The 15,532-nt window shown below is 40.5% G+C and overlaps 1 protein-coding gene across 1 annotated transcript; it reads right to left on the reverse strand.

The window, feature by feature from the left end:
* Positions 1–1,508: 1,508 nt before the first annotated feature.
* vgll2b (vestigial-like family member 2b) lies at positions 1,509–8,735 on the reverse strand. The gene is made up of 4 exons (XM_014967665.2): positions 8,378–8,735; positions 7,652–8,000; positions 3,885–4,331; positions 1,509–2,555 (listed from the first exon to the last, which is right to left on the reverse strand). Exons 1-4 carry the CDS (start codon positions 8,462–8,464, stop codon positions 2,512–2,514), a joined length of 927 nt encoding a protein of 308 aa, XP_014823151.1. The 5' UTR covers positions 8,465–8,735; the 3' UTR covers positions 1,509–2,511.
* Between the last annotated feature and the right edge of the window lie 6,797 nt (positions 8,736–15,532).

A 15,532-nucleotide genomic window follows, 5' to 3' on the forward strand; every position in this document is an offset into this window, starting at 1 on the left:
TTTTGCATTATAATTCGATTTTCATCAAACATCTTGAACACATCTTCCTAATAAAGTGTATATTACATGTGTACTAATAAAACCAACACAAATTACCTTAATGCTGAGAACTCAACAGTGATTTTAACAATATTTTACATCTAATAGTTGCAATAACTTACGACTGATCAGAGTGCAACGCAAAAAGTGCTAACTGTTGCTTTATTGTGAAAACACCAGAAGATGGCAGCATTTCCAAAGCATCATACACAATATAGATCCGTTTAGAAAACACTTAATTTATATTAACATGATTTTATACAAGCGGCTTCCTCCTACTTCCTCTCTCAGATCTGTTAAACTGAACCAATCAGATTAAATCTCAGGAATGAGCAGCAATGAGCAAACTGGAGTGGAGAATTTGTCCAACTATTCCTTATAAGTAGTTAACTTGGCTTTATGTGGGGTTCATTGATGGCTCAGAAATACGATGTAACAAAATTTGTCACACCATGCTGGACCTCTTGAAGGATCCAGAGCGGAAAGAAACGTCCCTCTAATAAAGCAACGATGTGTTTGGAATTGGAAACTAAGAGGGAAAGCTGTCTCTTGTAAACTCGTCTAATTTCATTACCCTGCATATCTCCTCAGCTTAGTCATTCACACTGTTGGCAGCTCTCACACTGCGAGTCAGAAATAATGTATCAGCCTCTAAAATGCGGCAGTAGCTTGGTTCAGGCTTTACTTTGCATACTGCGTAATCTGATTATTGGATCAATAACAGAGCAACATTTGAAGCATTGCTCAGATAGCTGGCTTCTTCTCACATTGCACATTGCTGGCATTCAACACTCGTTCCCACTTTATAGGTGACAAAGTGTGAATGTGAGCAGGAATTCAAATGGAAGGCCTTTTAAATGAGATGAATCTGGAAGCAAAACCTCGATCACATCTGGCTCTGCCACCGTCTCAGGGACAAGCATCTGGGCTTTCCCTGAATTTGAGAAGCTGATCTGACATCTTCAGTTTAGCATGAGTTGATTATGCTAAATTAAATATTTTCTAACGATCTTAATCAATAGCTTGTCACCTTATTCAGTTATCAAAAATACTTACAAACACAAGACATGGACAATGTTTATGTGCACACAATAAACACATTTCCAAAGAACTTATTGTAACTTGTTGATTCTACTCATAATAAAGTCATATCTCTTTATTTTCATCAATAATTTGACTAAATGTAGCTCCACTTGTCCATTCCTGAAGCAGTAAGTAAAAAGTGACTTAAACACTGGGCAGAAGTTAATCAAAGACCATTTCTTCAGGTATAAAACGTTTGTCCTGCAGAAAGAATGTGATTTGTACAAAACTTTAACTGGAAAAAGTATTTGTGTGTGCTCAAAGAAACAATTGGCAAAAACACTTTTGTGAAACACGAGCGAGTTTTGAAGGAAAATACAAGGAAAAGAGGGACAACTAAAGCCTTTTGCATAAGCATGATGACTGTAATCATTCAGGAGATGTGGTAATTATCCATAAAAATATTTATTGACAATAACATTTTCTTGGACACAAAAATGAGAAATAATTCACACAAGGAAAAACCCCAAAATATTCAAGAAGTCCAAATTCAAAACCACAATAAAAGGGGAAAAAAAACTGAAATTTCGAACTAAAATGGAACATCTTCATATTAAAAATACTACCTTCTCTGAGAGTGTTCGTGGATAAATATGATCTGACAGCATTTGAAACGATATCCTTGAGAAACTACACCAAAACCACATTGCACTGGCTGATCTATGACTGTCCACTTTTAAAAACATCAACTGAACCACAAGAATCTCAGAACACTGGCCAAGCAATCATATTAAAAATAGACATTAACACTGATAAATAAAAACACTTTATTTTAAAAGAAATGGCTTTTTAAAATAAAAAGGCCTTGTGATGACTGTCACAAAGCACTAACCTCCATGAATTCTGCTCTTGGATATTGCTGCACATTGCATTTGTGAAATGCAGATAAGTGGATAATGACAGTGACTGTAGCAACACAGAGCATGAGACTGAGATAACCAGGAAGGTTGGAAGAAATCCCTGCTCGCTGTGATTCATCCCGGTACCCCTCTGTCTTTTTTTCTTCCCCCAGCTGCAAAAGTCTGCTGTGATCCTGCTTCCCAATCCAAACAGGTCACCGTGGCCCGCATCCTGCCAGAGCAACTGGATTCAGAGGAGGAGAGATGGAGGAGAGGGAGCAACGATGGTGCACATCACGGCCAGTTCAGATGCTGGGCCTCTCTCCCTCGTTCCCTCGCTTCTTTATCTCCATGGTGCACACACGTCGACCTGGAGCAAGGCCGTGTACTGGCAGGGGAGGCTAAAGGCAGAAAGAAGGGGGTGGGTGGATGGGGAAGTGGTGTGTGAATGTGTGGGGTGGGGGTGAAAGGACACAATGCTTGAAAAGCAGAGCAGATCCAGGGACTAATTGGGTCTGGTAATGGCAGGTCAGTGTTACTGAGGGGCTCGTTAGAACCAGTACAGCTCCTTGCCTTTCTTGTGCTGCTGGAGGCCTGAGGAAATAAAAAAAACATGGGAACAATGAGAAGGACAACAGTGAACGGCAGAACACAGGTTGTCATGGAGCCTTCTATGGCCAAACATGCTGGTTTAGGCGGCTGAAAAGAGCTTCTGTGATGATTATGATGTGTTGTGTGTTTCTGTATGCAGGTCTGAACATGGAGGAGGGGCGGGGGGGCGCAGAGGGGGCTGAACCAGGAGCAAATCAGAATTGATATTAACCTGATAGAGTATTGATTTTTAAACTATTGATGATCTTGGTCAAACCTATTTATAAGACTTGTAGGCCATAAAGTGAGAGTTCATGATGAGACATGATGTTTATGAAAACCCTCAGTTCTCAGTTCAATCTGCATTTAGTTTAACTTATTTATAAATTCACAGTTTATCTTGATCATTATAAGAAACATGTCAAATACATTTAATCTTTTGCATCTGCTTACATTTATAGCTTATATATAGCTACAACAGATGTCACCACAAAATACTTTAGAAGACGTCCAACTCATATTTAAAAAATAATCCCACCATGTAGACGGTTTAAATACCAGTTATAAGGATTTCATTTAATTCCTAGTTATAATATAACGCAGTCAGATCATGTGGCGACGGTGGGGCGGGGGGGTTAGGCTTTGTTTCACAGGAGAAACCTCCAGAAAAACCAGAAACACATCTAAAAAATAAAGCTGGTGTCTAATTGATTGATTGGTTGATTGATTGTATCATAGGTGGTGTAAAAGGTGGCATATTAAGAATAAATTCATTTTCATTGGTTCAGAACAGTGTGTCCTTTATGGTGTGCATAGTAAAAGCTTGTACATTTTAGAGTTTTAATATTGCATATAGATACCTGTTTTCAAGTTGTTTGATCAGTTTTCTTGAATTTATTTATGATTTTACTTTCGTGCTACTGGGTGGACTGGGAAAAAGTAATATTAAACTGCTCCAAATCTACTTTAAGATTTTAAAAAGCTTCATTTGAAAATGGATTAGTTTATGGACAAATAAACATTGACCATTTTTATTAGACGTCTTCTTTTGACATAATGTATTTATTTTTATTTACCACTTATTATTAAATTGTGACACAACATTGTGGAAAGTGATCACCTTCCTATTTTAGTGGCTGTAAAACAGTTTTTCAATGCCTTACCTGCAGAGTCGCTATTTGTTCTTTTGCTCTGACTGCATTTTGCTGTTAATGCATATTGAGAGCTCCAAAACTTCTTGAATGAACATTATTCAAAGACGTTTCTTTCTGCTTCCATAGACAAATTGAAAGCGAAACACTGGTATGATTCAGGACATTTCTGAGTGGGTACCTGCATCCATGTTGAGAGCCAGCGTCTGGCCGACATCTCCAGGGGGCAGCAGGCTCGGCCAGGAGGCGGTGGGCTCCAGCTTGCCCACTTCATAGTGGCTTGGCAAGGTGGGAAGATGAGGCGGCCTCACAGTGGGCACGAGCAGACCCCCATAGTGAGGCTCCAGAGCCGACGGTGAGTACAGTTCATGTAGCGGTCGAGGGGGGCCGTAGGCTTGGGCCTGAGGGTACCCCCAGCCCTCCGGTGGGTGGGGGTGGGGATGAGTGTGGGCGTGTGGGTGAGGATGAGTATGCGGGTGTGACAGGCCTGGATGCAGCGCCGACGCGTACGGGTCCATGGAATAAGCCGGGGCGCTGGTCTCACAGTGGGGGCGACTCTGAGGCGACGTGTAGTTACTATCCCAGAAAGACGGGGGGAAGCTGCGCCGACTGGTAGAGGAAGAAGTTTCTAACAGACGAGAGAAAAACTGCGATCAACATCAGATCAAGTCTTGAGTCCTATCAATCAATCAATCAAGTTTATTTGTATTACACGTTTCAGCAACAAGGCAGTTCAAAGTGCTTTGAATCATAAACTTGTCATACAGTCACTAATAGAGAAACCAGAAGCTAAACAGAAATCATCTGTTTTGCACCTTTCTGGAAGTTTGCTCCAGATTTGAGGTGCATAGAAGCTGAATGCTGCATTTTGCACAATCATGACCTCCAGATGAATCAGAACAAAACCGAGATTCAGCAACAAAATCACAGTAAAACTGAACAATCTTTACAATGAATTAATTTATATTCTAGGTTTTGAAACTCAAAATGTATAGTTTTATGTTATTTAAAATATCATGTAAGAACTCCACCAGTGACTGTTGTTTTTCTTAGAGCTCATGGCCATGTACACTTAAAATCAAATATTTACATGCACTGTTTAAAAAGACACAACTTTTTCCTTCAGTGTTTTACATTTAATAAAACTTATTTATTCATTTTTTGTTTTGTTTTAGTCTAACTAGGTTAGGTTAGTACACCAACATTTCCTCAGTATTTGGTGAAATTGACCCTGATTGGGGTCAAAAGTTTCCAGTATCATTTCATGATTTCTCACAGTAGTTTGCTGGACTTCATGTATATTCCCCCTGACAGACCTGCTGTAGCTGCTTCATGCTTGTCAGCTTTGGGACACTTTTCTGTCCCAAAGCCAAGTTTCTATGGAACTTGGGATTAATCTTCAGTATTTCTACATAATTTTCTCTCATTTTGACACCATTTACTTTGTGAAGTGCACTTTCCCTTAAGCAACCAAACATCACAATGCTGGCACCCAGGTACCTCACACTTGGGATTGTGTTTTCAGGCTTCCAAGTGTTCTCAATTTTCCCTTAATTATGGCCAAACACTTACATTTTTGAATCATCATGTCTCCGGCATCTCCAGGCATCTGGAAATCGTACCAAGGGGTGATTCAGACTTGTGGAGATGTGCCTCTAATTGGTTCAAATGTCATAAATTAACCTGTTAGAAGCTTACAAAGCCATGACATCATAATCTGGGCTCCCAAATTCTCTAAACAAATAGTAATCTTAGTTTACGTAAACTTCTGGTTTGGAAAAAAAACACAGTCTTTGAAAATGTTCACTCACTTAATATTCTGGCATTTAGCAAATCGTTTTGGTGATCCTATTTGACGTTGAACAGGAAAAGCTCAAACAGTTTAGTGTCTTTTTTTATACAGTGTATGGTTTGAACTGTTTAAGTTTTGCCTGGATATTATATTGACTTAAAATCATTCTGTTCATTATAATAATTATTTAATTTGTTTTATTGCTGATAAACATTTGTATCAGTTGTTTGACTCAAATGTAGATTTGAGTTTAAAAGTTTTCTTTTTATTTATTAATTTATCTCACATCAGGATTTGAGAACCAATGCTTTTTATTTGTTTCACTCCCTCCTGTTTTAATTTCACATAAAGCACGTCGTGTTAACTGACTGGTTGGTGCACTTATTTCACAGAAGCAAATGAATGGGAATGGACCAACGATGTTGCTCACATGACTGCGACACCCTCTGGGTCAGATATCTTCCTCATTGGATCATAGGGTCACACGACCCAGGTCCAACAAGACACAGAAATAAACACAACCACGCTCCCATACACTTCAGGAGAGACACAATTTAGAAAGAGAGATGTCCCTATATTCTAGAATGCTATATAAGGCAGACGCTGTAACCTGGAGGCAGCCCAGGGCTCACAGAGTGTTAAATCACTGGCTGTGGTGACACTTCTCACTTTCATGTCGGCCCGGTGCTCCTGAAAATCTAAAAACACACACAAGCAGTTCTGACCCCATGCTAGCACCCGCCGCCCCTCTCTTCTGCGCCCCACACCTTCACCTGTTGTTTTCGCAACCCCTCCCGCTCTCTGAACGCCCTTGACAGAGATTCAATATGCTGTTATATATTTTCAGAAATATAGCTTTATATTTAGCTATTCCTCAAGAAGACCCACCGTGTTTCTCATTGTTGCTACTGCACTGAGAATAGACATAAATCTGAGTAGCAGGCAGGCAGCTGACTGTGCAACCATTGTGGAGCATGAGTTGGAATCAGAGTCAGAATGGCTGCCGCGGAGATGTTTGAAGGGGATACGCCGGCGAGGCTGTACGCTTACAGCCGGGTATAAACATAGCATCTGTTGTGAGGCAGGGAGCGCTCGCTGGTGCCGAAATGAAGACGTCCAGCCTAACGAGAAAAAAGAGCGCAGGGAGAGCAGAGAGGGGCAGCGAGTGAGGGTGCAGACCCTACATGGAGAGCTGAGGGACGCCCTGTTGGACGCAGAGAGCTTAGGAAGATTTTCAATTTCAGGTGTCCTATTCAGTGCATTGGTTCAGATAAGCATGCATACAGCCGTTTTATTTTAAGATGGATTTTAAATATCAAAATTACAAATAAAAATATTAAAAATTTATTGAGGCCCAATAAATCAAAACTGGTAATGTTACATAAAGCAACGCACACAACTGCACAGACTCTTTGTTTTTTTGTCTTACTTCAAACTTTGGGCCCAGCCAGAACCACAGAAGCCACATTATTCTGCCAAAGAGCCATTGACCTGCGTGACCTTCTGCCCTGACTCCTCCAAGACCACATCTACCCTTTAGTCCTGTCACCTGACAACATCACCGGTCCGACTTTCTGCTGTGCTCTGCAGAACTGCCAGCTCCACCAGTGTCTTAAAATTCATGAAAGACACCCCAAAACACACATGGCATGCATTTGTGGGCCCAGTATGTGTTTTGCTCAGACTAAGTGTTTGCAAAATGGGACTAAGATCACAATACTCATTTATGGGAACCACATGTATTTACTAATTTGAACGTGGATCAGAATTACCAGCAGGATTCTCTGTGCAGGCATCAGGTGAGTCACATTGAATAAATTCAGATGAAATTGCACAAACATTTCCAGAACCAGTATGGGTGTCACTTTTCGCCAGTTGTCCAGCATCCTCTGTCTGTGTTGGAAAATCAATTTAGGTCTATATGTCTAATAATTACGATAGTAATAATCATAATCAGAATAATAAATTGGTTAGTCACAAATACTACATTTTTCTCCAAACAACACTGATATTTATCCAAGTTTTACATCCTGGCCTATATTAGCTTTATTTACAGTAATATATCTCATGACTTTAATTGTGAAGACAATTATTTCCATTAGTGGTGCAAAATCTTGACAACATTAATAGTTCAGTCATGTGAAACCTGCAGCTACCTGTGCCCTGTTGCTCTGGCGCCCGCCGTTTGCCCTCTCCATCCATGTAGGAGCTGAGAGCCCTGGAGAAGTGCTCGTCCACCACGCTGCTGATGTCTCCATGGTAGTAAGTGAAGAGCACACAGCGAGAAGTCAGGTACTCTGCCTCGGGGCCCTCCTGCTTCTCCTTGGGGCCCTCCGCCGGCCTCGGTACCGCAGGTGTGTAGGAGGAGGAGGAAGAAGAACTGGACGAAGATGAGGAGGACGTAGATCCTCCAGTGCCGGGGCCCCCAGACATCCCTTCGGGAACGCTGGGAGGTTCCATAAAATCCCGACTGTTGGGCGCAGAGCTCCTCAGACCTGAAGGAGCCTGTCAGGGGGAGATCAGTGGGCGGGAGGGGGGGCGTGGGCGGGGGAGCAGGGCGAGGGTTAAGACAGGTGCTGCAGAAACACTTCTGGAAATTATTATGAGGCTTTTTGACATGCTTATCATTGTGCTGCTGCGCTGGCATGTCCACGCGCGCTAAACATCTGATTTGAACAAGATATTCAATTAAAAATAAATACATTTCAATCGTAAACGTATTAAATCCCTTGCCTAAAACCAAACCTATTAACGTTTACGCACAAGCCACATCAACCAGCATAATGTATCCGATTTAAAAATATTCTACATTCATCTCAGTGACTCCAGTTAAACTTGGGGGAGGAATTTAACTCAACTTTAAATATTTGCTCGCATCCTACCTGTAAGCTGTTGATAAAAGCGGGAGCAGTCGGTGCGTACGGTGCGTAATGTCCATAGGCTGGATACATAACATCCAAACAGCTCATGGTAAACGAGCGGTGTCCTCACTGTTCTGCTGGAACCGACCTTCGCAACCGACTGCGCGACAACATCCCTGTTTGTGGAAGTGGGGAGAGCTCAGCTGGGGTTATGCGGCGTGAAGCAAAGCCCGTTCCAGATTTGACATAATCACTCCAGAAGGAGCGCACTCCCTCCGCGTCCTGCGCGCTCCTCAACAGCCGCGGTTGCAAAATGTGGAGAGGTTTATGAAGCCAGCATGAGGGTGTCCTGTCCTGTGCATCGCAGTGTCGACCCCTCCTACCCGCCATCTCCTTCCTCTCCTGCCCTCCAGCTCCACATTATTATCCCCGGCACGCCGTTACATCCACAATATGGAAAATAATAATGGATGATTTAGCATAAATCATTTAGTTTATGGACATTATGGTGGAATCCACTTTTCCTCCATTGAAAAGTTGAAGTAATTCCTTCAATTCACTAAATAGGAGACATTCACATATATTCATTAATTGTATAAGATTAATAAAAAGGGATTAAAAAAACAGAAATCTGAGTCTATTGAAAAGCATGTCCAGGTTTATTTGTACAGCACTTTTCAGCAACAACACATTTCAAACTTTGAATACAAAGTGCTTTACAAGATGAAAACATAGAAACTTATAATAAAAGTAATAAAAGGAAAGTAAAAAGTTGGACAGTCAAAGTATAAGATGGATTTTTAGTTTTGATTTGACTTTACTATTTCAGGATTTTTGCGGTTTTCTGGAAGTTTGTTCCAGATTAGAAGAGCCTAAAAACTGAATGCTGCTTGTCCATGTTTGGTTCTGGGGATACAGACCAGAACCAGAAGTCCTGAGTGTTTGGAATAGAATAACATCCATTTTGGTACTAAGTCATTCAGGTATTTACTGATTATCTGAACTCCAGGGAGCCTCTATAAGGACTTTAAAGCTGTGCTGATGTGCTCTCTCTTCCTGGTTTTAGTGAGAACTGGAGCAGCAGCGTTCTGGATCAGCTGCAGCTGAGTTTTAGGCAGACAGTCTGTGAAGACTTTGTTGCAGTAATCAATGCAAGTAAAGATAAATGCATGGATGAGGTTTTTTTTTTTTTATCTTGTTTATTCCTGGAAACATTCAGGTGATAATAAAGGTCCAGGTCCAAGTCCATCAGCCAGATTTCAGGACGGATCTGTATAGTTTCTAACTATAAAATCTAAGCTGTGTGCTGACTCTTCATCAGGACACAGCTGATCACAGCTTCTCCAAGAATAATAACTTCAATTTTGATTTTATTCAACTGAAGAAAGTTATGGCACATCCATTCTTTGAACAAATGAATGTATCTACTCAACACTTGAATGAGTTGATAGTCACCTACTGACATTGTGTGGTAGAGCTGTGCATAATTATCATACCATGTTATGTTAGTTATTATCTGACTCAATGGAAGCATGTTAATATCAAATAGAGGGCACTCCAAGATGGAGCCTTGGAGAACCCCACAGGTGATTTGACTGATTTTCCTTTTGCATGTAATATTGCATCATTGCTGTGTGGTGATTATTTGCTCTGGTATTCTCATCTACTCCTGACAGAACTCCTTAGATTCTCTGTGGGATTTATCTCACCCTGCAGAATGGAACAAGCATCTAAAAACCTAGTCAGCAGAGAGGAAGGGGTTTAAATTGTGCTGGCAGAGTGTTACACTTACTTTGTAGTTGAGAATAAACACCTGCAGGTAATGTTGCCTCCCAAGTCCTCACTGACTGTGGAAACTTCACAGCAGCTTGAATTCTGTACCTCTCCACCATTCCTGCAGATTCTGGCACCTTGGTTTCCAAATGAAATGCAAGATGTGAGGAATTGGGGTGGCGGCGGTAGGAGTTTGCCCTTCAACTGGTGGATCGCCGGTTCAGTTCCCAGTCTGCCCGCCCTCTTCGTTTGTGCCCTTAGGCGAGACACTTCACCTGTCTTGCCAGCTAGTGTCAGTCAGAAGAGCCGATGGTACGATTTTGCAGTCTCTTCCGTCAATCTGAACCAGGAACCAGCTGCAGCTCCAGCCCAGTAGCATCAGCGTGTGAATGCGATGAGCTTTATGAATAAAATTGATTATTATTATTAAATTTACTTTCCTCTAAAAGTAAAACTTTGGACCACTGAGACAGCAGTCAGTTCCTCATTCTCTTAAGCTCATGTAAGTAAGTCCTTATATTGCGTCTGTTTCAGGAGTGCCAGAGTTAAAGGAGTGACGGTTGTAGACTAGTCGTGTGTTCTTGAAGTTTCACCTTCGAGTTGCAGCCTTCTGAATCTCCTGAAAACTTTTAAATAGACTCTGCTTTATAATCCTCTCAAGGGCCTGGTTGTCTATTTTCTTATTCACTTTATATGCACCAATCGCATGTTTTCTTCTACTATATTTTTCAACATTGTCTCCATCTTCATGGCTTCTCTTCCTTGTAGAGTCTCGTTTGGAAATCTGCATGACAATAAGATTTCTGTATTAATTCTCTTGGTTTTCCTGAGCTGCAAGTCATTATTGTCAAGATTAACAGAAATTCATTCCTGACATTTATACCTCTATGTGTAATTCAGCTATAAAAGTATCATCTTTTGAATTGAAACGCTGAAATAAATTTACTTCTAATGTGAACATAATTTATGGAGCTCTGAAACATGGAAACAAGTTGTGGTTCTGCAATATCTGATTTCTCATACAAACGGCTGTTAACGACTATGTCATGTTACACAAATAGATCTGGATGAAGTCACTTAGATAAGCAGACAAACAACAATGAGCACATGATGCATGTGGTTCTGTGACTTTTCTATTCCTCTGTGTGCACTTTGGATACTTGCAGACCTTGTGCTCGGTCCAAACTGAAAGTGTATCCATGCTCTTAAAACAGCCATTGGTTGCCAAGTAAACCCTCAAGTCATCTGAAGTATTTAGTGTGCTCCCAGTATGACACATAGGTGTCAACTATAGGTTGCATACACTGGCCACACCGACATGGACGAGAAAGGGACTCTGCACAAATCTATGACAAATTATCACCTATCAGCAGTGCAAACAAAATATATTTTCACACACATACACAAACAAACAGACCCCCAGAAGCACCAAGAGAGCAGAAACTGAAGATTCAATGTATATCCAGACTTTAAAAAAACTGTAAATACATGCTTTTTTTAATTCTTGTGTGCTTCTTGTGCTTGAGGTCTGGGCATGCCAGTCTTTTTGACAGGCACTTCAGAATGCCTGTGAGAATAGTGTGGAAAATTTGCAGAATTCCATGGACGAGTGTCAGATGAGGTGGAATGTCTCTGATGTATGCTAGTGGACGAGCTCCTTGGGAAGTTACATCGTCCCTCTGCTGCGTTCTCTAGATGGAGAACATGACCAACAACTTGCTGTGCACACGTTGCACATATTATGAATAACTGAGGCCAGGTTATTAACATGCTGATGGATTAAACATGTTCTTAAACTCTTTTGGTGAAATGGATCTTTTATCTCCTACATAGCAACATTTTCACCTAAAGTCTTTCATCCCTCACTGGAAATTGAGGGCTGATTTGACAAAACAAAAAACACACAAATCAACAGCTATTTACAATAAAAAAATCAAATTGAAGTTATTAAAATAGCTTAACTATTAGCTAATATAACAAGTGGTTCAAATTAAACATGACATTTTTAGTGAGTACTGCAGTCTCAGAATTATTCAAACCCTCTTTGATGTGCATCTTCAGCACTTAGTAAAGCACTCTTTCACTGTTATGACCTTCTTCAAGTGTGACGCAGAGCCATACAACTTATGAGGAATCTTAGCTCACTTGTTATGAGCAAAGATCTTCAGGTAATTGATATTGATGGGTGTTCATGCTGCAACCACATCTTTCAAATCTCACAAGAGATTTCTTACAGTTCAAGTCAAGCAACTCTGACGGCCTCTGTTGCCTCTTCCAAGATGTCTTGTGAAACCAAGCTTTAGTGAATTCCTCACCCTGCAACATTCCAGCCAGTGTGAAAGGAAGCACAACAGCCCCTCAGCATAATGGAGCTACTACTATGCTTCCCCATAGACATTAATGAATTACAATTGCATGATCATGTGACAAATTCTAGTCAAGTCATGTTATGGAGAAAATTGTGCATCTTTCATTGTCTCTGTATTTATTTTAATTAATTAATACAGTGCGAGTTTACAACAAATGTCAAATCAAGGCACTTTTAAAAGACAAGCAGGGCGAAATCACATGCAGAAATACATAAATATTTGCTTGTCTGAGTTTGTAAGCATATGAATTTGAGTGATATCTTCTTCTTAATGCATGATGTCTATTGCCATTCCACTCCACCCTTTACAACAAGAACAGCTTCAACACTTCTGTAAATTCATTCCCTCAATGTTGCATTTAATTTGGATCATTTTGAGCATTCTTCCACTGATGTAGGACGACAGGGCTCACAGTCAATCCTCTAATTCATCAGAAATGAGTTTTTATGGGTTAGTCAGTACTCTGTGCAGGGGAGTTAAGTTCCTTCCCAGTAGATTGCTCTTTTATGCTTTTATGGACCTTGCTTCGTGCACGGGTGCGCAGTCATTTCCAAACAACTGGGCCATTCCCAAACTGTTTCCTACTAAGCAGGGAGCATGAAATCATCTTTAATCCTTGGTATGCTGAAGTATTAAGAGTTCCTTTTAACGGAACTGTAGAGCTGATCCCAACACTGAAAAACATCCCCCCAACATGATCCCCCTTCACCAGAACTTACACTTGACATCATTCAGACAAGTGCCATTGTTCTGGCAACTGTCAAACCCAGAATCATTGGTTTCCCAGATAGAGATGTCTGGGAAACAGAAACAGCCTGCACGCTTAGTTGTTGCATTTTACACACCTGTGGCCATGGAAATGATTGGATCACCTCAATTTGATTATTTATTTACTTTTTGCAATATATTTTATCTCTTCAAATAACTCCAACAATCCAATCATTGAGGCAGATTCAAATTCATTAAGGTGCTTTCCTGTCTCAGTTTATATGAGCTTATGAGTAAATATACAAATGTAGATTTTTATATGATAATAACAAGCCTTTTCGTTCTTGCTTCTGTTCACAGCCATCAGAAAAGCTTCCTGCACAGTAATGCTGGTCGGCAAAGTAGTGGTTGGAGAAAGAGAGTGATGCAATGCTAGAAAGCTCAGTGTTACACCAGCGTGATCAACAGCTGCAGCTGACGGAATGGAAGGGAGGCCACTATTAGTATTAACTGCCATGACTAAATTTCTGTGTCTCCGTCTCCCTTTCTGTCTCTGCCTCTCACTTGTCTTCCCTCGTGATAAACACTGCTTCTCCGCTTATAATGCTAGCCTTAAGACACACGGAAATGGGAGTGATTTCATAGATATTTGCCTTGCCAAACAAGTCAAAAAAGACAACCGATAAGGTAGAGATCCAAAATGAAATATGTAAATCTTTGCAAGCAAAAGCTGAATCTGTCACTCAGAGTGAATCTGTGAACGAGATCTTGAGGAGTTGTATACATTTACTTGTGTGTGCTGAAAATAAACACAGATTACATCATTCCTTGTGACCCTTCGGTGCTGCTCCACCCCCATTAAAAAGGCTCTGAGCAGGCAGCGTCTCTCATTGGCTGAGATGTTGCAGGCTAGTTGAGGTAGTAACAGCAGCTTGGTTTTATTTAGCACACTATTCAAATTGCAACAGCACCTTTAATAGTATATAGTCTGCTAGAAATACCTGACTGCAATTAAAAAAAGCATCGGTGCTCCTGCTAACTTTTTATAAAATGCTTAAACTTTAACAATCAGAGATAAGGTGGATGTTTCAGAAAGCATGTGAGGTTTTAGAGACAGTCTTGAAAGATGTTTAGGTTGCAACATGAACCCAAAATGATATAAGCTGCCTCCTGAAACAACAAGTCCTTTATTAAGGTCTTAGTGTGGCTTGGTCCCAGGAGGGATGGACCTCGGGATTCCACTGTTGTTTATAAGCCTTGGTGTTCGTGTGAATGTGGGTGTATATGTCCAAGGCAGAGATGTACAGCTGCCCCGTTGTCCACTTCCACACAAACTCATCTCAGCTGTTGAAAATCATCACCGGGTGTCATCGGAAAGACACTCTGGCACACAGGCGCGCTCTTACAAAAGGGCCACATATGGACAGGTCCAGCTCATTCAACCTTCTACACAAATGTTGGTAATAAATCCTCTGTCACAGAGTGAGCAAGTGTGCGGCTATTTTATTTCTCAAACAACCTACTTATTGTCCTCACAGACCACCAGGATATTGGAAATAAGGAAATATAAGGAAACAAATTAAATTAGAAATTAAACTTTATACACAACAAATCAAGACGTGTTTCTTTTCTTCTGATGAATTATTTTCTTTGGTTTCAAGAGAAACATCAGGTCTGATCAACTTTGATTAGCTAAAAAAGATAACAGAAGTCAATTTGTTGCTTTAATTGCTTTTCAGTTTTGCAGTCTTGTAAAATCCTTCACTGTATTTTTTCCACACTTTGTGTCACATTTCAACCACAAACTGTATTTTGTAGGGATTTTTGTGATAGACCAACACAAAGTATTCCACAGCTGTAAGTGGAAAAAATGACACATGGTTTTCAGTTTGTATATCAACACAAATCTGACAAGTGTGGTGCCTTTGTATGCAGGCCTCCCTTAGTCAATTTAAAACAGACACCTTTCACTGAAATCAGTTTCAAATATTTCTAGGTTTGTCTTTAAAATCTGTGAACATCTAGAAACTAAAACCTATCTTCTTCTCAAGAAAGGGCAATCTTAGTCAGATTGGTAGTTCTCAAATCTTCATAAATTCACTGCTGTTGATAGGTCTGGACTTTGGCTAGGTCATTCTAACAAACAAATATGCATTGTCCTACTGAAAAGTGAGCCTCCAGCCCAGTGTAAAAGATTTTCAGATAATATGCAGTTGCAAAAAAGTTAAATCTGAAAAAACAAATCCATCACGCGCATTTTTCTCATGTCTTCTATATCTTCTATCAAACTGAAAACAGAACTTTTTATGTGTTTGGAGTGATATTT

Source organism: Poecilia mexicana, unplaced genomic scaffold (assembly GCF_051168715.1).
Source record: "Poecilia mexicana isolate PSO_F unplaced genomic scaffold, ASM5116871v1 scaffold_22, whole genome shotgun sequence".
Lineage (NCBI taxonomy): Eukaryota > Metazoa > Chordata > Actinopteri > Cyprinodontiformes > Poeciliidae > Poecilia > Poecilia mexicana.